Source organism: Balaenoptera physalus, assembly GCF_965194825.1.
Source record: "Balaenoptera physalus genome assembly, chromosome: 4".
NCBI classification, from domain to species: Eukaryota; Metazoa; Chordata; class Mammalia; order Artiodactyla; family Balaenopteridae; genus Balaenoptera; species Balaenoptera physalus.
This window is the reverse complement of record NC_138891.1, coordinates 106369020-106389739: the sequence shown is the minus strand read 5'-3', so window position 1 is coordinate 106389739 and position 20720 is coordinate 106369020. Positions and strand designations below refer to the sequence as shown.

Sequence of the window (20720 nt, the reverse complement as noted above, 5' to 3'; positions counted from 1 at the left end):
GACTGATGTTTGTGAATGGAGTAAGTCTAAGACTTGGTGGTTTTACATGAAACTTACCTGATAATTTCTTTCCTAGAACTTCCAGGGGATAACCATTTTTAAACAGATAGGTCTTAGAGCTTATTTTTTAAATTTCAGTCAAAAATGGATACCACAGAAGACTTTGGGATCCAAAGGAAAAAGTAGAGTCATTCTGATTTGGCTACATTTATAAAATGCTCTAGTGGCAGTTTTCACGAACAGTCACTATAAATTTGTAATGTTACGCTATCCTTTGCTAAAAATAAAACTTCCTTTTAGACCCTTAAGATTAGGAAACAAGGATTCTTACTGAGTTTAATGAAAATACTGATTTTTTTTTTTTAAAGTTGATTTCCCTCATTTCCTACTTCTGGCAAAAGGATTTCTTTAACAGCTGTAGTCAAACAAAAGTTTGCCAGTAGAAAGAGAGCAGAGGAGTATAGCAATTTCTCTGTTACTGAAAGGGATGCAGCCCAATGTCATATCCTATTACTGGGTGTGAAAGTCATGGATGGAGGAGATTGCTGAGTCTCAGAGAAGTAGAATGTGGTACAGAAATGTCAATACTCATCTTAGAAAACATAAAATGACCATCTGTCGGATGACTGTGTTGCACAGACTGTACTCTGTGCTCTGAGAGGAGCACCTGGTCATGGCAGGGATAGTGGAAATGGGCTCAGGAAATTAACACAACATTGAAAATCAACTATACTTCAATAAAATAAATTTTAAAAAAAATTGTAAAAAGATAGTGACCTTGTAGACCAGAGTGGGGAATCTAGTAGCCTGTGAGCTTTATGTTATTTGACCTGCACAGTGATGTGTATTTTATTCTTTGTAATGCATGCCTTTAGGAGAAGCCTGCCCTTGCCCCTTGGCCACATGTGCATTCCTTACTAGCCCAGTAACGACGCTTCTGGCCTGATCCCAGTGGGCCCAATTTAAACATGCACCCCCATTTCAGACACTGCCATGTTGAAACAGTGTATGTGCAGATCTGAAAAGAGACCTGTGATGACCTTCTCCTTTGATGCCATTACTCTACATGAATAGGGTTTTGCAGCTACAAAAAAATAGATCACCTTTCCAATTTCCTTTCTGTAGAAGCTGAGTCCCGTAAAGGTATTTAAGACCATTCCTGTAACTTAGTTCCTTCAAGAGTCAATTGGATTGAAGCATGAGGATCCTGAAGTCTGAGGTGAGGTACCCTGCTACTGGGACAGCACACACACTTCCTTCTCCCCCACGTGCCATCCTCCTAAGAAGCTGAAGACGTGCTACATGCGCGCGCGCGTGCACACACACACACACACACACACACACCCCTCTGTCCCCAACCACTGAAAAGTTTTCCTTTAACTAAATAAATACTTCCACCATTAGATATGGAAAGGTAAATTACATGAATGAGTTTCTCAACCACCTCTACAGGGTAAAATTGAGTATACCAATAGGTAAGTGACAAACAGATCTTTCCATTTTAGCGGAACTCTACTGAATTCCTGAAGATTTACCACAGAAGAACTCACAAAAACATGAGATGGAAAGGCTGTGTGGCTAAAGTCAGCTTTTGACGTTTATTCCCAAATGTATGAACACATAGATACTGCACAGCAAATCACATTTGTCATTTGTTTAATTGCAGTTTAGGATTCTAACTAACATTAACTATTTTCTATTTTTTTAAAAAGGCCAGTATCTGTTAAAATTCTATCTCGATATAGTTAGAAAATATAGTCTCAAAACTCATTTATACAAATGAGTTTATAGCAAATACCAGTGCATTTACAACCAATGAATAGCTAAATAACTAAGGAATTGCTATTTCAATATTAAGTATTGATTCAGAATATTTTTAGGGAGAAAAATTGGTTTCCAATGCTAATTGTATCTAAAGTTGCAAAGAATGACCTTTAAAATGAATGTCTGATCATATGGTCTAAACATACATCTGTAATGATGACTAAGCATGTACACATGCTTGTTTTTGCTATATAATGTCAGATTAAACATTCCCAGCAGTTTCATATTTTAAGTGCAAAAAGTCTGGATTTTAAGTGCAAAAACTATTCTAGATTTATATTGCATTACATTTGCTCCTATTTGCAAGTTTCAAAGGCATGCATATATGTATTTTTAGGTGTGTATATATGTATGTACATTTTGCCCTGCCTTTTGCAAACTAAAGAATCACTTCCCCAACTAATGTATGCTTTAAGCAGGTGAATTATCAAGAGAAAGTACTTATAAATCCACATAGCTGAAAAATTTGGAATTTACTCTCAAATAAGAAAAGCCTTCATATATATATAGTAAATATTAAATATATAGTTAAATATATATATTATTTAACACCTCTTGGGTGCTAGATGTGTCCTTAAGCATGGATGATCAGGCCACTGAAAACGTTTTTTTTAATTATTATTATTGCGGTATAGTTGTTTTACAATGTTGTGTTAGTTTCTACCATACAGCGACACAAAGTAGAGTTCCCTGTGCTATACAGCAGGTTCTCATCAGTTATCTATTTTATACATATCAGTGTATATATGTCAATCCCATGAAAACTAATTTTTTTTGTTGTTCATGATATATCAAAGTTTCTAGCCATCCAATTAATGCTGATTATGTGTGCACAGACATACATAATCTACATAGATTATGACCTGTATAATGCTTGGTCTTTATTAATATTACAAAAAGCAAGAGACAGGACAGTGTAGTTTAGTAAGCATTCTAAATAAAAAAATTTAGTCTAATTCCCATTTTTGTTACATAAAATAAGTTAAACATTGCCAGCAGATTTACATTCAAAATGCAAAACAAAGTCATTATTTGATAGTGCTATCACATTACAGTCTACTTCTGCCTACAAGTTTTAAAGAAGTGCATTCTTTTTTTAAATTGAAGTATAGTTGATTTACAATATTATGTTAATTTCAGGTGTACAACATAGCAATTCAATATTTTTACAGATTATACTCCATTTAAAGTTATTATAAAATAGTGGCTATATTCCCTGTGCTGTACAGTGCACATTCTTATAAATTAAATAAATATGTCCCTTACAGTACAACTCTCTGAATTGTAAAGCTAAATATAGCAAACTTTTTTATTAATAATAAATCATATTCTAACCAATTACATAAAAAATGATCATCTTTTCTGATAGGACCCCAGATGATTTTCTAGGTTGTGAGATTTCAAAAATAAGTTATGTTATTAAATTAGACTCCCTTCAAGTTCGTAGCCATTGTTAAGAGCACGGCCCTTTGTTCATTTAACAAAGACTGCATGCCCATTGTGAGCATAGGCTTTCCCAGACCCTGGAGAAAAAACAGCAAACAAGCAAGACATCTTCCTTGCACTTTTACAGCTTACAGAAATAGCAGTGTGGGGCTCAAGAATCAATAAAGCATATTTTCTAAAGCTAAACATCAAAAAAGCTAATGTCTGGGAAGAATAAAAAGAACATAAATTAATATTTCTACAAATTTCTTTTGAAACACTTCTTTGGGCTCTATGCCCTAAATGTTAACTTCAAAGGTGTCACTTCTAAGATTTATTCCTAAATGCAATAATAAAATTCAAAGGCCCCTGTGGTTCTTAAGTGCAAAACTTTTAGTTCAGGACTTCCCTGGTGGCGCAGTGGTTAAGAATCCGCCTGCCAACGCAGGGGACACGGGTTCGAGCCCTGGTCCGGGAAGATCCCACATGCCGCGGAGCAACTAAGCCCGTGCGCCACAACTACTGAGCCTACGCTCTAGAGCCCGTGAGCCACAACTACCTAGCCCACGTGCCACAACTACTGAAGCCTGTGCACCTAGAGCCCGTGCTCTGCAACAAGTGAAACCACTGCAACGAGAAGCCCGCTCACCTAACTAGAGAAAGCCCACACACAGCAACAAAGACCCAATGCAGCCAAAAATAAATAAATAAATAATAAAATAACTTTATAAAAAAAAAAAGTTTAGTTCAAACAAACTATTAGAGCTGATGGTAAGCAGGACATCAGTTAAGGAATTTTCTAATTGGATCTTCTCTGGTGATATTCTTTACGTGACATTACTGACTAAAATATTAAAAAGCAGATACACAGCCTTTGGAAAAGGAACCTTTAAACTAAAAGACCACTCCCCTGTGTGTGTGTGTGTGTGTGTGTGTGTGTGTGTGTGTGTGTGTATAAAGAGAGAGGGAGAGATATATTGAGAGAGAGAATCACTGTTTTATTCCTATTAGTCTCTGGCTTAAAAAGTACAATGTGGCTTCTGAGAATAATTCATCAATATAATTTAAATTGTCGTATTTATTTTTAAAGTAGAAAAGAAAAGCTTCTGCAAAAGTTACTGATATGATTTTTTTGAAGCTAACCAAAAAACGAATTTTTAGTTTGGCTGAAGAAGAGAAAGGAATGAAAAATAGAAAAACTGGCTATTACACAACAGGAAATCTTATCTGCATTCAAGATGCTCCTTAGAAATAGTAAATAAACTCTGATTCAGACTTGTTTTCACCCGTTTTTCTCTCTGCCTTCGGTTGCAAAACCAAACCCTCACTACTTCTTTCTCCAAGTTCAGTTCTTCAGCCATCCGCAAGATCTCTTGAGAGGAAGGTTTATTCTGTTCTCCAAAGTGTCTCTCCAGAGCGTCTTTAGCAGCAATACTGGGAGGTGGGGAGTTGACAGGAGAGAAAGGGAGATAGTATATTTTTAGGGATGTTTTCGGCAGATCAAAACTGTTAGGTTGAATTTCCTAAATATTAACATAAAAAGGAAATTTAAAGACTCCGGAAACACCTTCAAAGCTCTTCAACAAAGATAAATGTGCAGTTTGTTGATCATTTGGATGCTTGCTAGTCTTCCGTAGGCTACCTATACCAGAGTCACAGGAAGAAATAAGTAGGGGGACCCAGACATTCTGTTATCCCACTTTGTGCCACAAGAGGGCACTGACTTACTGAGAAGGAAATAATTCTGTGGGCATTTCTAAATGTCTCCCAGAAATCATTTATTTACAATAAATGAAATGAACCCACTAAAACAAAAACTGTATTTTAGCAATTCCTCTATGAGCCTCATGGAAATTACAAAAAGATCAATGAACAATCTTTCTGGCTTGAAATGCAAGGAGTTACCTTGAACTTTATGCAGCTAAAATACTGATGACTAGTTTTGTTATTTGTAATAACATAGATACCATACTGCCAGAGCAAGACTTATGTCTAAAAGGACAATAGAAACGGTCACTCTGTTTAGAAGTGATTGTCCAGTTTCTGTTTTATCCAAAACTTGCAGAGTAAAACTGTTCTTTAATCAAACAATACATATTTTTCATCAAATTTTAAATTTCCAGCTCTATCTCACCAGTAATTTATTAAATGTTATGCTTTTTCACCTATCTTATTTTCTCAATTGACTCTATTCATTTTTATGTTATATTGAACCTATACTATGCTTAAATGCTCATTCCATTTGTAAAATATCTCTTTCTTCTCCAGTAACTCTTAATATCTCAAAAGTATACCTGATAGTTGTTCTCCGTTTCCTTTTTCTTTCATTTGCACCCACTTTCTCATTGTATAAAGCTGTGATAGGGAAAAGATGAATAATTCCAAAAACAAAGTAAGTCTTTTTATTTTAACTATCAGATTTGGATTTAAAATTTTCTTTATAAAACAATGCAAAATAAAATTACCATACATTTTTGTTTTAAAGTTTTGTGATCTACATCATTTTAGATTACAAGCCCTAGATTAAAATGTTAACACAGAAATAAATATTAACTTTGCGAAAACAATTGTCTTTAAATCCTATCCCTACTTTTAGTTGGAACACTTGCTCTGAATGCTCTCAAACCTTGCTCTTTATCCAGCCTTGACATTAATATAATTAATATAATTTTATCACAATAAATTGCTCATCTAGCAATTGCTTGTGTGTGCAACTGCTCTGGCTACACTTATATTAGGTTATAAAAATGATTCATGTATAATTACTACAGTATATAGCCCAGAGGCAAAACAATCTGGATGTGTTAAAAAGAATCATTTTACCACTTCACACCTATGCCATATTGTCTAGAGGCTTTCCTTATACAGTTTATTCTCTCACAATTTACATTCTCAGTAAACTTATTTCTATACTCGCACTGGCCTTGCTTTTTTTAGTGTGATGAAACAAGATATTTATTTTTCACGTCAAAGAGAAAAAGCAAACCCAAACCAAACTTCAAGCCTCTCACTTTAGCATTAATCCAACCAAGGGAAGGCATTGTTTTCAGGTTAGAACATCACTGAGTCTCCAGAAACAACTTTAGTACCTCCTACTTGCTCGGCTTCCTCCAGCCATTTGGATAATATTGCTTTCAGTTTGCATGCATTTTTGAAGCTGAGCTGCAAGTTTTCAAATCGGCAGATAGTTGTTTGACTGAATTCAGAGCCATGCACAGCTGCCAGGGCTTCCCCAACATTTGTTTGGGTGTATCCTGTGAAAAAACAACAGAGGCCATTAACTTCAGTTTTTCAAGAAACATTCATTTTGGTCCATTATTGTACAAATTTGTGTATCTTTGTCAACTATTAATTACCACTTTTAACCATATATTTGTTGGCAACTTAGAATAACAGTAAGGTTCAGTGTAGAATTGTTCAGTATTTCAAAAAAAAATTCCTTCTAGTTAATAAATTACTCTTTTAGAAGTCAAAAGAATTCAGGTAGGAACATCTGCCATTCATAATATTTAGCCAGATTGGTTAGATGTGTCATAAACACTTTAGAAGACATTTAAAAATTCTCTCTTAATCATTATTATTAAACATCTGATGATATATACTCAAAATCTATAGTATATTAAATATAATGCATAAACTACATGGTGATATATCATAAATATTTCTGTCTCAACTTTAAGAGTGAAAAATTCAACATGTTGAAGATAAAACTAAGAGTTGTGTTTACTTTCCCTAAAACTAAGAATTGTGTTTACTTTCCCTAAAAACATGTTTATTATGAGACTTTGATCACACAATATTTTATGTATACCTCCAAGCATATTTATGATATCATTCAGTAATGCTTCTATCTCCAGGCAAAAAAAGTTCTCATAGATTGTCTCAAACATTTTTAGAATACAAGTTGATATAAGCCATCAATATAGAACTTGAAACATTCACAGCAATATAAATAGCAAATTGAAAATGAATGTTATAAAGATGCCTATTGCTGTGTTTATGACAAGTAGTTACTACATATTAAGTCAGGGCCTAAGGCTATATACCTGTATGCATAAAATGATTACATATGATGCCCATCAATAAATATCATTAAAAATTACCAGTGGCTCATTTCACAAATGCAAAAGTTTGCACCATCATTTCAATCCATTAAAAAATATATTTCATGCATTAAAATCAAGGTTAATTATTATGGTTATTTACATTAAAAACACTTTTCAATAGAAAGTGAGCAAAGGCTATGAACAGACAGTTCACAGAAAAGGAATTACAAATGACTGTCAAACACATGAAAGAACATTTCACTCTTCACTCATAATAAGAGAAATTTAAAATGAAACTACCATGAGGCACCACTTTGACCTATCTGATTTGCAAAGATCCAAAAGATTTAATAGCATCTTTTTCCTTCAACAACTATTTTTTTATTCTATGTGCCAGTCACTGTTCTAAGTGCTGAGGATATGCCCCTAAGGAGAAAACAAAAAAGAAATAAATAAACAAAAAACAAAGTACAGAAAAACTCCTGCCTTCATGGAGCTCATATTCTGAAGGGTGGCAAAAGAGACACCCATGGTGGTAGTAAAATATGGTACAACTTCCACAGAGACCAATTTGACATCTATCGAGATTACAAACACACATACTCTTTGATCAAGAAATTTTGCTTTTAACACTTTCCTTTCACATGTATTTATATAGGTGCAAAATGACATTTATGAAGTTAATGATTGTGGTATTGTTTTCAGTAGCATAAGATTGAAGGCCATATAAATTCCATCAGCAGGAGACTGGTAGTATATTCATAAAATGGAAATTGGCAGATGCATTACAGAAAGCTCTCTAAAAAACTAATATTGAAAGCTCTCCAAAGCAAATAGTTAAGTGAAAAAAAATCTGTATGAAGAAATATATGTATCTGCTTATATGTATATGCATAAAATATCTCTGGAAGGCCACATAACACTGATAAACAGGAAAAACAAGCAGAAGGGATATATTTCACTTATACTTTTTTAGCCTTTGAATCATACAAAGGTATCTCTTCAAATAAACTATAGGTAAAAAAGGCACTTCAAAACTTATCTCGGAAAAAGAGTACCATTAATTTAGAAATCTATGTATTTTGGCTACTAAGAATTTACAGGGAAATGAAGGTTTTTGTAGGTTTGTCATCATTCGAGTAACTTACATCCACAGTAGAGATGTAGAATGAGAACTGTCTTGGACTTTTGAGCAGAGTGTCAGAGACTGAACAGTAACAGAGTAAGAATTTGCAGAGCAGGCTGTGTGCCCCACTGCTCATAACAAGCACATACCTAGTTTAATTCTTCTCACTTTAAATTCATTGGCAAACTTTTCAAGTTCTCGGATTTCTGGAGAATCCATGTCTATTGGCTCTTCAGCCAACTTGCTTTTCCGCCTGAGCTCCTGCTTGAAATCAGCGGCTGTGAGGTCCTCTGCCAGGAGAGGCTGGTGCATGGGAGGAAAGCCATGACTCAAGGTGTGGTCGGGAAACTTATAAAGACAAGGGGCTAAGCTCCCTGTAACAGCAAGAAAAGGAAAGGACCGTTTGTAATTATCCCCCATTTCTATACATGCAAGAGTTTGGCCCATAAGATTATTCTGTGACAGCCAGTCTCAATTCTGAAAGGTTACCTGACATTCAGTCTTCTGAAATAGAAGAGTAGCTTAGTATAAATGCAATGATTTATTTTCCACCTTCCTGGGAGCAGCAAAAACAAAGATAATGCAAAGCCAAAGGAAAGAAGCAGGGACTTACAAATAATTAAAATAGAAATAAGCAAATTTCACAGAAGTGTGAGTTTTCCATCATTTTTTTCTCTAAAAGATATCTATTCCTGGGAATCTGAGGTTCAACTTTAACCAGAATGTACATATTCATCTCTGTTTTCTTAATTCATTGAACAAATAATCTATGATGTTTGTTATAATCAAGCCACGTGGTTAAGGGCTATGCTGGGAAGTTTTCGTAGGATTGAAAAATTGATTTTACATTATTAAGAAACCCCACTGTTTTTTCAGTAAATGCTTAATTTAGTAAAGGCAGGTAAAAAGAAAATTATGAGAACACAAAATACATTAATATGTTTAAATAGATTCGACGTTAACAAGCGACAGACATTAACAAAAAGTAATTTTTGAAGTTCTATTAAAAAGTTAGCAACAAGAGTTCTTGAAAAGTATAAAATATAATGGAATCGCTTCCTGACAATTATTTAGGAAGCAAAAATAAGTGGCAAGGAAGGGTGCAGTTCTAGATATGATAGGTAATCACCCATAAATGATGAAGCATTGAATCCATTTAGTGAGTTAAATAAATCACAAAAAACTAAAAGATTTAATTTTTTAATTGCTTCTAGATTTCATTCTTCATTTGGAAAGAAGAGTCTGCCTCAGTCGTGGAGTGTGGGTGAGAGGATGGTATAAGCCAAATTCCCACACATTTTATTTCTGTTTTCTTCATCAGTACTTTACATTTTTATTCATAGAGGTTTAACTTTAATTTATATTAAATGACACCTGTATAACCAAGACATTTTGATGTAAATAAAATATGCAATAATTAATAATCTTAATAATCTTTCTTGTGAGTACAAATAAGTATTTAAACTAAAAATAAATGACTACAGAATACCTGCAGTAATCATTCTTAGAAACTTACTGAAAAAATACATCGAGTTTATGCTACCTATAATTTCTCTATAAATACATTCACAAGTCAGACATGAGTAATAGTGTATTTTGCCAGAATATATAAAGCTTACATTAATATATCAACACGCAATGAGCAAAGAATAGTGTAAGTCAGCAAATTGTTGGCTTATATTATTTACATGAGAATATGTATTATATAGTGTACCCCTATCCAGTAGACTATATTACTTTTCTGAAGCAAAATACAGATACAAGTGAGAAATTAAACAAAATAGCATAAAATAAATTTAGCCGTTTCACAGATGTAAAAATTATACAAAAGAAACTATTCCTGTCTAGAGCAATTAATGTTACTTCTAAAAATCAAAATTATCCAGTTTTATTTTTTTTTAAATATCAATTTTTAATTTATTACATAACTCAATTTGTTAATGTTTATTACCTTTGGGGTTCATTTTTAGCTTTCTATTAGTTTTAGATTTCTGCTAGTTGAAGTAAAAGAAAAGACTAATATATAAAAAAGAAAACTGATCACTTTTATTTTAACATTTACTTAATATTTATCTCAAGACTTCTTTTGCTTTGCTTTCAGAGTTGAATCTTACACATATGAAAAACTCTTCACTTCTTTCATCATTCAGAAAGAGCAAATGCCACTTAATACACTTAATGATGAAATACTCTGAGAAACAGTAAAAACAGAGAGACAAATCAGGCTGCTGTTTTATTTTGCATATTTAATGTATTTTAAGGCACTTTGGATAACTCATGTAATCTGTGTCAAATTATTTTTATTTCACATAAGTAATTTGTTGCATATCGTTTACATGAGATGCAGAAAGGTCTGAATTTGTTAGCAATCTTGATCACTCTTTTCAATTTTTCTTGCTGATAATAGTCGCACTGCTACAAATCTCCGTGCTGTGTTCATTTTACATTTGTCATCTTCTTATCCTTATATAAACAAATGAAGTAGAAAAGATATGTATTTTTTACCCACAATTTAAAATTTGAATAAAAACAAGTTAAATAACTCTCCTTGGGTGCTATGATGAATTCACTACACAGTTGAAACTAGAAGTGAAGTCCAATGAACATTGCAGTAAACCAAATCAAAATAATCAGTTCATTTTTCAGGTAGTCTGCACTCAGGGAAATCAAATGACTTTAAAGATTTCTGCATCTTAAACATATTTGACTACATTAAACAAACGCTTTCAGACAAAAGTATTATATTTATTTAATCAAATATTGGATGTGCCATCTCTATTTCTGGAAAATTTTAAAGCTAGTTTATACATTATAAATACTCTGGAGAAATGCACATTTAGCAAATAAATTTGAACATGAGTCCATAAAAAGTACACAGGAAATACCATGTTCAAAAGTCTGGCATCCAGAGGAAAAAGGAAAGCACAATGTGTGACATGCTTTTATTTTTCATTAATTGAAAGTATCCACAGTTATCTGCAAGGACATGGTTTTCCTGGAACTAACCTTAAACAGAAATTCATGATAGTCACAAGCACAGCCAAACAACCTGTGGTTTCTATCATATGATCCTATATTTGGGGGAAAATGGGGAGTGATTGGTATGGTATACATGACAAGATATTTAACATTTTTTTCTAAAGCCTGGATTATTGAAAAGTCAGGTTGGGGAGGAGGAGAATAAGATGCAGTGAGTCATGTCCAGCAGAAGTTTCATGAGCAATTTCCAAAACATTGCTAAAGCAAAATTGTCTATAAGCCTAGAACAAGCGCACACCTAAATAGCTTGGAAGTGTTTGTACATTTTTTACAGCCCAAGATGTATTTTCACACCGCAGATTAATCCACCACAGCCTTTCTGAACTGCTCTGCATGTACTTCTGGGTGGCGGAGGAGGGAGAGGAACAGAGGTGAGTCTTTTAAAGCAGGTGATGGGGAGGCCATGGTCTTGCCTTGTGGGGACCTGGCTCAAGGTTCTGTGATACAGGGCAGGGGGCTCTTCTGCATCATGTGGCTCAGCCAGATGCTAACTAACAACATCTCTGAGGTTATGAAGCTTTAAAAGAACAAACAGGGGAAGCAGAGAAACACAGTAAAATACTCCCACCTTGCTGTAGACATGCACAGCAAAGTGCATTTGAATATTTCCATTTCTTTTTTTTTTTTTTTGTCCTCATGCATGACAACGTGAAACAAATCATAAATTTGAATTGTGATTTTTTTTCTCTTTTGTGCATTTGTACATCCTATTCAGGTACAACAGGGTCCTCTGCCTGGTTTTATAAATTACGTTGATTTGGAGCACAGGCATGCCTGTTTGTTTAAATATTGCCTGTGGCTGCTTTACAATCACCGAGTTGTGTAGTTGAGACAGAGGCTACAAAATTTAGGGAAAATACATAGTGTCAGTGCTACTGAAAGTCCTTTCATGATCCAGAGGCAAAGGATGGTCAGAATTACTCCTTCCCTTAGTGTCAACACAACCAGAATAAGTTAGGGAAAAGTAAGACTAAATAAAATAAAAAAAGACAAAAATGAAACAGAAAAAAAAAAAAAGAAGACAACTTAAGAATGAAGAGATGGGCTCCAAAGTAGACTATTTCTCTATGTCACTGTCACACAGATTTCTGTTACCCTTTGCCTTAGCCCAGGTGGAAAGGGCACTTGCAGCCATACTAATCTTTTCTTTTATTATCCACTTCTCATAAGAAAAGAACATCCATCTTCTTGATTAATTCCCCAATATCAGCTATTTTGCTTTCCTGATAAAATTAATTTTTAAGCAAGGACTCTTACAGCACATCTTGGGTGGCCATTATGTCATAACCTTGCTGGATTTAGCAATCATTACCATGTAGCTGATTTGCCCAGTTTCCACAGGACAGTGGACAAAGTACGCAGCTCATTAAGCTTGTTTTCTAATTTTGACCCAGCTTTAGAAACTGGAGAACAGACACAATGTCAGATACCCAGGAATCAGAGTTTTGAAGGGTTTTTGTTGTTATTTTGGTTTATTTTGTGTTTTTCCAGAAGAGATTTTTGAATAGCATTTATAATTCCCTGTTTCCTATTATCTATACTGTAGGCTGTTGAATTATCTAAGTTCTCAGGAGAAAGGAGATAGAAGAAGAAATTTAACTGAGAATGTATCTGAAGAGAAGATCAAGGAGAAAGCCAGGTTGAGTTGGTACAAAGTTGCCACAACTCAACTCTGATAGACCTGTGGTACCCACTGCAACTTGGATATGAAGAGACTGACACTTGGAGATGCTGATTTGAACAAGGTTTGTCATTAGCTCCTGGTGTGGCTAATTCATTTCATCCAATCAGTCATTCTCTTTGGTATGCCCACACCTGGGCTATGAAGCACAGGGGATACATCTGGTCATTAGAATCCTCCCTACCAACCTTAACAAAATATTTAGCTATAGCTCTTGTCTTCCGATGGGTTATTAATTTACTGAAATGCTCAAACTAAATGTAAGCAGCAGAGTACAGTGACAAAATAACCATATTCAAATAAAGCCAATTTCACACCCTTTGAAATATTGTTCTTTCTGCAGCTTCACTTTTATATGGAGTATGTGACAATGACTCTGTCTTTGTTGTTGATGATTAGACGCTTCTGTGGATCGTGTGGAAGCAGCTGATTTGATGAACGCCTTGAGACTTCTCAGAAAATTCAAATGACATTGCCAGGTTTCTCTTGTGTTTTTTATACCTTTTCTGAATTCCTGAATACTTCGGAATTCTTGTGTTTTACAACTCAATTTGTGTAGCTTCTATGGGGATGACGGCAGAAAGGTTCAGATTCTCTGAGATTTAATCGGTCATGATGCAAAGGCTAATTACCAAATATATGTCAAAATAGTGACATTGTAACAAATTATAAAGCACACCACATTTTAATGATATCCCTCTCAAAAAATATTCGAATATAATCTCTATGCTTGCTATGGTGAATTTTTCTTTCTGTGACAAAATATATTTAATTTTGGTTTAAGACCACAGCAATACCTCCAAATCTTAGGGCAATTTTTCTCGTGATTGTCACTAACCCAGGCTTTGAATCATTTTAAAGGGCTTTTCCAGGGGTCTCTCCTTTTCAGCTTTTAATGAGGAAGAGAGTTTGCTGAGCCTTCCAGGGAAACTTGTACCAGCACAATCTGAGCTGCCTGTGGACTCCCAGTGTGAACCTGGGCCTGATCTCTCCAATCCTGGAAATTGGAAGGGTGTTAGATTTCTCAGGTCAGCTGTGAACTCCGCAGACACTGGCCTAGATCTGGTGAGAGGGAGGTGGTAGCAAAAACCGTCTAAAAGTATTTGGTCTGTGGCTGGTTTTATCTTTGTGCCAACCTCAATCCATTCCTGCCACTTGCTGGGTATAGAGGGAGCCTATAGTTGTACTGGGGTTCCTGGGACTTACTGTGAAGGAAGAGCAAGGCCTTTTTCCTCCAAGAAAGGGCAGCACGTGGCCATGAGCTTGTTATTTCCAGTCTCCATAATCAAAATGTGGTGGAGGCTACAGAAGGCATTCTGCCTGCACCTCTAGTGGCTAAATGCATATTATTCTATTTTATAATGAAAGTAGTTCATCATCGAGGGCTGTTCTCATTAACCATGAATACTGATTAACTACTACGTATATGAATCATAAATGATCTGTTTTCAAAGAGGAAGAAAAAATATGGCTTTCTTTATTTCTTACTTATTAAAGTGAGACATTAGGATTTACAGGTAACCATTAAGAACATCAGTTTTCATTTTATATAAAGGTGAGGATACTAGTTTATTCAGAATGCTGCCTAATAGAAGGTAAAAGAAGCTAATTTGTTCTGGAATATTTTATTTTAAAGTTTTAATGTTTTATTGAGCCAAACAGAGAAATTCTGAGAAATTAAAGGTTGGTGAGCTAAATTCTTTGTTCAATTTTATTTCAAATGTATAAGCATAAATCCATATTTGATTTTTTATTACCTACTCTGGATAACAAAACACAAGATTTCCCTAATATGTGATTTCTCTATCCAGAGTTTCTCAATATCACACAAGTGTGCACACACACACACACACACACACTCACATTCTCCCATAGATCCTTGGTAGTTTATTGTTACCCACAGTATTTCTCTCCCTGTTGCAGAAATAAATATAAAAGATTAAGGGATACCCAAAAAAACTTCTGTGCCAGGCAAAATTGTTTCTATGGCCATATCCTAAAATTAAGTCATACATTTTGTAATGAGTGGATCTCTTAGGTCATATTTTCTTTTCTTTAAGAAATGTGCTATCAATATCTTCATGCAAGTGTCAATAAACAAGTAGTTTATCTTGATCTAGTGATGCTTTACTTATCCAAAGGGAAAAAAGATATGTAACTTCAACTATTTCAATCTCATCTAAGACTCAGAAGCATCTCAGACAGGGCTGCCGAAAACTCAACTATTGCGAAAGCAGCTGCAAATCACACTTAGCCTTCAATGTCTTATTTATCTTTATGGACCAAATGGCCAGAGAAATATTATGATGAGGAAGATGCTCTATAAGTTGGTCCATCTGCTTTGGTAGCCACGTAAGATTACTGAGCACTTGAAATATGGCTAGTGCAACTGAGGAACTGAATTTTAAATTTGACCTTATTTTAGTTAATTTACATCTAAATTTAAATAGACACATAAGGCTCGCGGCTACCTTATTATTACTGTAGGCAAGCCCACTAATGGCATAAACAAGTGACAATGAGCAGTTTGGCAGTAGAGAATTAAAATAAAAATCATACAAAGCAAACACAAGAGTTAAGAAGCATAGCAGTTCAGAGGTGTGTAGAAAAGGGGCAATCAGGTATAACTATTATGGTCTCTGAAGACATCACAGATCAGAGAACATTTCAATAAGCGGTGGTTTTACCAGCATTTCCAAGGTTAAGAGATCTGAAATTCATGATATACTCTGGTCAAGATTCCCTCAGACCCAGGAAATCCATCCAAGTGTCCCCAAACTCAATCTTATATGTAAAGACAATTTGTCTTACCTGCCATCACTCCATAGGTCGATGACTGGTTTCCATAATGACAGGAAGGAACAGAATAATGAAGTCCTGTTGCTGTGGTTCCCAATGTTGTCACCAAGAAATATGTGCACAAACATTTAGGAGTTTGGATCAAAGACAAAATAGACGGGACTGGTAAGAAAATGTATGAGGATTCAAGACACATTCGTTTCATTTCAAAAGTACACATTTAAGCTATTCTTAAAGTTATATGCCAATAATTTGTTCTCATTTGGGGGAGGTTCTCTGATGAGTAAGTTAAAACTAGGGGTTGAAATTTGTCTCAAATAATGAGATCATGAATCATCAAAGTGGACTAGAGCCTTCATTAATTATATCCTGTGCTCTGTGTTGGGGTGATTGACCAGTTTGAAAATTGGCTAATTGGAAGTAGCCGAATTCTCGCAGGTTCCACCCAATATAGACATTGCGATGAACTGACGAGAGGATAGTTTCTTAAAATTCTTGTATAACATAGTATAATACAGTGGTCTTTTTCTGGAGCAATGAATACAGAAATCAACTCCCGATCAGTCTTTACTTCTGCTTATTCACCTAACAAATTGTTTCCATCAAAGAGGAAATGGCAGAGTCACTAGCCTTTTATTGGATATAATAATAAAACCCCCCCTAAGTTCAGAGGCTTATGAAAAGCCTGCGACAATGTACAATGTATTTAGGCTGGTGTTGAAATCATGAGGTTGTAGATTTTCTTCAGGCACACAATTAATTCAACAATTCTAATGATGAAGCTGGTCAAAAAATAAGTTCATTGATTGTTGAGTAACTTGAGGTTTATAAAGGTTGAACCTAGCATATAAACTTAACCTCATTTATAAATAGTTATAGGTTTCATTGAATTAATGTGTATGTTGAAAGTATTATAAATTAGAATTACTAAACTGTTATCAAGCTTTAAACATGAATCACAATGGACTACTGACAATAAAATCACTAGCCAACGTTTTCTTATGTATTTTATTTTCTCTTTTTTTTCATGATATCCTGAATGTAGTGGTGGATTTTCATAAATAAAATTGTATCTTCTTGAATAATATGAGATATTATAAAGAATAGATTAAGAATCCTTTGAAAATATATGGTCTACCGATTAAAGACAAAATTTCTTCAGAAAGTAAAACATATTTTCTCAAACTATAACTCAATTTTTAATACTTTAAAATAGCTGCATAAATTTTCATTTTACAACTGACACAGAGAACTGAAGTCATTTTACTTTAAAATGATTACTATGCATTCCAAAATTAAACAAATGAACATGAAACGCATTCAATATCTAAGTGCTCTTCTCATTATAATCACTATTTTTAATTCCTTACTTAGACAATTAGATGTATATGATTACAACTTGATGGAAAAATTATAAAAATCAATGTTATTGTTATTTAAAACACGTTAGGTCACTTTTCTGATTATGAATTTTTTTACTTCCAAGGTTTAAATACCTTTTGTTTGTCTGATTTGGGGAAGTAGTGTAAAAGGGTAGGCTAACTTACTAAGTACATTATTTATTTATTTTTAAATTATTTATTTATACATTATTATTTATAATTATTTATGAATTAGCTATAAATAATACTTATAAATTATTTATAAATTATTTATTTATACATTATTTACTTATTTTTAAATAAATAAATAGGGTTTTGACCTAAACTCGCTTAATTTTAACCTCAATTCCAAATTTTACTTTTATTCTAGCCAAATACTATCCACACACAGTAGATTAAGCAAACAATGCATTATCCTTCTCATCACCAACCTATATAAATGCCTATAATGTAAAATATACAATTAGCTATGTGATAATTGTTTAAATTTATTTATACCACACCTCTTTGATAAAAATACTTTATTACATTTTCCAAAAAATATGTTTGAGGATATTTTCATTAGTACATTTTAAATTAAATTCTGAGAATGTTTAGTAGATAAAAAAATCACTACATTAATAATTTTCCCAAAGTCTAAATATATGATATCTAGATACTTTAAAATTCAGCTGAAGATTAATGCCAAACTTACCTATAAGTTTGAAAGCTGCTTAATTATAACAAAAGATAAGGCTAAAATACTTTAAATCAGCATATAAATGTATCAACTCAAATTTTGATTTTTAAATGTATAAAATTTAGTTCATATTTAGATTGCTTTTAAAACAAGTGGAAAGTGCTGTTAAACAGAAGACATTTACTCAACTCAAGACTTTATAAATCAACTTCAAAACACTTTGTTACTGCATAAAAAATGGACACATTAACAAAATATACTTATTTGCTTGGTTGTGTTTGAGACAGTATATTTGAATTCTCAAGTTTAATTTTCATTTAAGAAAGTTATATAAGAAAATATAAAAACTTTGAAGTCTCTTCAGAACTCAATTTTGAGAAAATTCAACTCAGTCTATGGGTTCTAAATATTATATTGCCTCTAGATTTGATTTCTGAGTTTTTAATTATGCTAAAAATGTAAGTGTATTTAAACACCTAATTATTTTATTCTTTGAAACCCATTGTTGTTGGTATTGGGAATCATTCAGTTGTGTTTACTGTGAGGTGTATGACTGTTTTTAGACATGGTAGTAAATGTAATCTAAAAACCAAATAAATCTCTTAGATAAAGAAATAACACCTTTTAAATTATTTTACACTATTTCTTTAGCTTTGCTCTTTATCCATACATGTCTACGTAAAAATGGTTTTCAGACTCACTGTTTACTTATATAGAAAACAGATCTCTTCTATAATAAAACCAACAATAATAGAAATTACTACACTTACTAATATTTCTTGAAAATTTTCTTAGGCATTTTGACCTCTTCGATATCCTGAATATTTAACTTAACACCAATGAAAATAAAAGAAGCAATGAGATTCTAAACTAACAAGATTCAAAGCGTCCACCCTGACATTTTAGGCCCAGCCACACGTAGACGGTTATTGGAGTCAGTACCTGTGGACATCACGTTGGTGGCGTGGTTGGAGACAGGTAGGCACTCGGCAGCGCTGTGATGCATTATCAGAGGCAGAGTTGCAGAAGACTCAGAATTCAGAGGTATAAAGGTATCAGCCGAAGTAAAAGGTTGGCAACTCATTCCCACAAAAGAGCAGAAAAATGAGGAGAAGTGCTGCTCCTCAAGTCAGAGTTTTATTATATCACCATCTCAAAGGGCCGTTTCAAATCTCACTACCTGCATATATACATCAGGGAGGCTCTGAGCACCGGGAGGGCGCGTGCTGGTATTTATACTGCAGGGAAATCCCTTTATACATGTTAATCGTCTTTTCCCAGGGGTATTGCTTCATCAATCTGGACAGTCTTCCTTCTTACCCAAACATAATCCATGCCCAAGAGGGGAAGCTGGTTCTTGGGTACAGACTGAAGGCAAAGGAGAAATATGAAACTTTATTTGACAACTTCAGTAATTCAGACCTTTTAGAAAGGAATCAAGAACTTAAAAAAAAAAAAAAAAAAAAGTGTCCCTCAAAGAAATAACACTAAAATGAATGGAAAAACACTAGGTGTATTTTTGCTACTAACAAAATGATAAATTTATACATATGAGATTTTTTCTTTTTTTTCATAACCTCATTAAATCTCAAAAATAACAAGAGAAGTACATGCTACATAATTTTAAGAAGCAGAATTTTTAAGTTTAAATTGAAAGATGCATAAAAGACTAAATTTGAGAATGAATATATTGCCAACTAGTGATTCACACTCAATATAATTCTGAAAAACTATGAAAACAATTGAATTTTTACTATATCACAAATAGAAAATGATAAAATATTAAATAAAATTGTAGTAATTTGCAGAGAAGATGAACATTAGTGATAGTATCTCTCCCTTGGTTTCAATTTATTCAACAAGAACATACACGTAGTGAGCTCTTACTAGATGTCAACACTATTCTAGTCGCTTTCTACAGTTATGTCAGCAAATGTCACATCTTTGTGAGATCTGTGTACCATTCCCACTAACCTTGATTGTGCCAGAGCCTCTGATCTTTGCCATTCCGCTCCAGAACCTGCACGGGGTGCTAACTTTCCACACAAAATATATTGACATTATAAGACTATGAAAAAAATAATATACTATAAACAATTGATTCAAAGATAATTATCAGTATAATGATTTCACAATGATCATGATCTCTACATATAAATGAATGAATGCAATACTGTCTTTATTATGTATACTAGGGATAATATAGGGACCAGAAGTAACCTGACAGGCATAGATATTACTGACATAAGCAAGGACTTATGCTCCATTAGATATTTTTGAAATTTTATATTATGGAATATTTACCTTGGAATTGGTTGCTTTGTGCTAAATTTAATGTTGACATTGATGAGAATACACTTTCAAAAACTTGAAATTTGAACGCTTGTCATTAACCAGTTAATATTTTGTAGAAAAAATATGTTATAAGGTTGCCCAAATCATTAGATATTGCCTGAAAATATTTATTGTAAAAATGACATATTTTCCATTCTGAATTCTCTTTGAAGCTCCATTAGTCTTCTCTAATGAGAGAAGAAGGTTACAGGTAATCAAACGTATTTATTTTACTTTTGCAGAATTCTTGTAATTTTCAGACTTCACATATACAAAAAAGTATTTTCTGATGTGTTTATAAAGAATTTTTTTATAAAGCGATTTGCTAAGAAAATTAAATTAAAAGTTTATAAGGCATCAAATAATTTTAAAAATAAACTAAATG

General features: G+C 33.5%; 1 protein-coding gene and 1 long non-coding RNA gene across 3 annotated transcripts; one reads left to right on the top strand and one right to left on the bottom strand.

Annotated features, from left to right (window-relative positions):
* Positions 1-657: 657 nt before the first annotated feature.
* On the bottom strand, positions 658-20516 carry POU1F1 (POU class 1 homeobox 1). Of its 2 annotated transcripts, XM_082460587.1 has the most exons (7): positions 19976-20516; positions 18944-19369; positions 15953-16024; positions 8571-8795; positions 6339-6503; positions 5544-5604; positions 658-4683 (listed from the first exon to the last, which is right to left on the bottom strand). In XM_082460587.1, exons 2-7 carry the CDS (start codon positions 19083-19085, stop codon positions 4473-4475), a joined length of 876 nt encoding a protein of 291 aa, XP_082316713.1. In that variant the 5' UTR covers positions 19086-19369; positions 19976-20516; the 3' UTR covers positions 658-4472. The 2 variants fall into 2 exon arrangements, with proteins under 2 accessions (XP_082316713.1, XP_082316714.1); XM_082460588.1 differs by having other exon boundaries at positions 15953-16102; positions 18944-20516.
* LOC309660177 lies at positions 8795-15084 on the top strand. Its single transcript, XR_014263238.1, has 2 exons — positions 8795-13205; positions 13485-15084. It is a non-coding gene; the product is annotated as an uncharacterized lncRNA (long non-coding RNA).
* Positions 20517-20720: the final 204 nt, after the last annotated feature.

Coding starts and splice junctions, on each gene's coding strand:
- POU1F1 (XM_082460588.1), bottom strand. CDS start 19,085: ATGAGTTGCCAACCTTTTACTTCGGCTGATACCTTTATACCTCTGAAT. Junction 5,605..6,338: donor GGAAGCCGAGCAAGTAGGAG/GTACTAAAGTTG, acceptor TCCCTATCACAG/CTTTATACAATGAGAAAGTG. Junction 4,684..5,543: donor AAACGGAGAACAACTATCAG/GTATACTTTTGA, acceptor CCCACCTCCCAG/TATTGCTGCTAAAGACGCTC.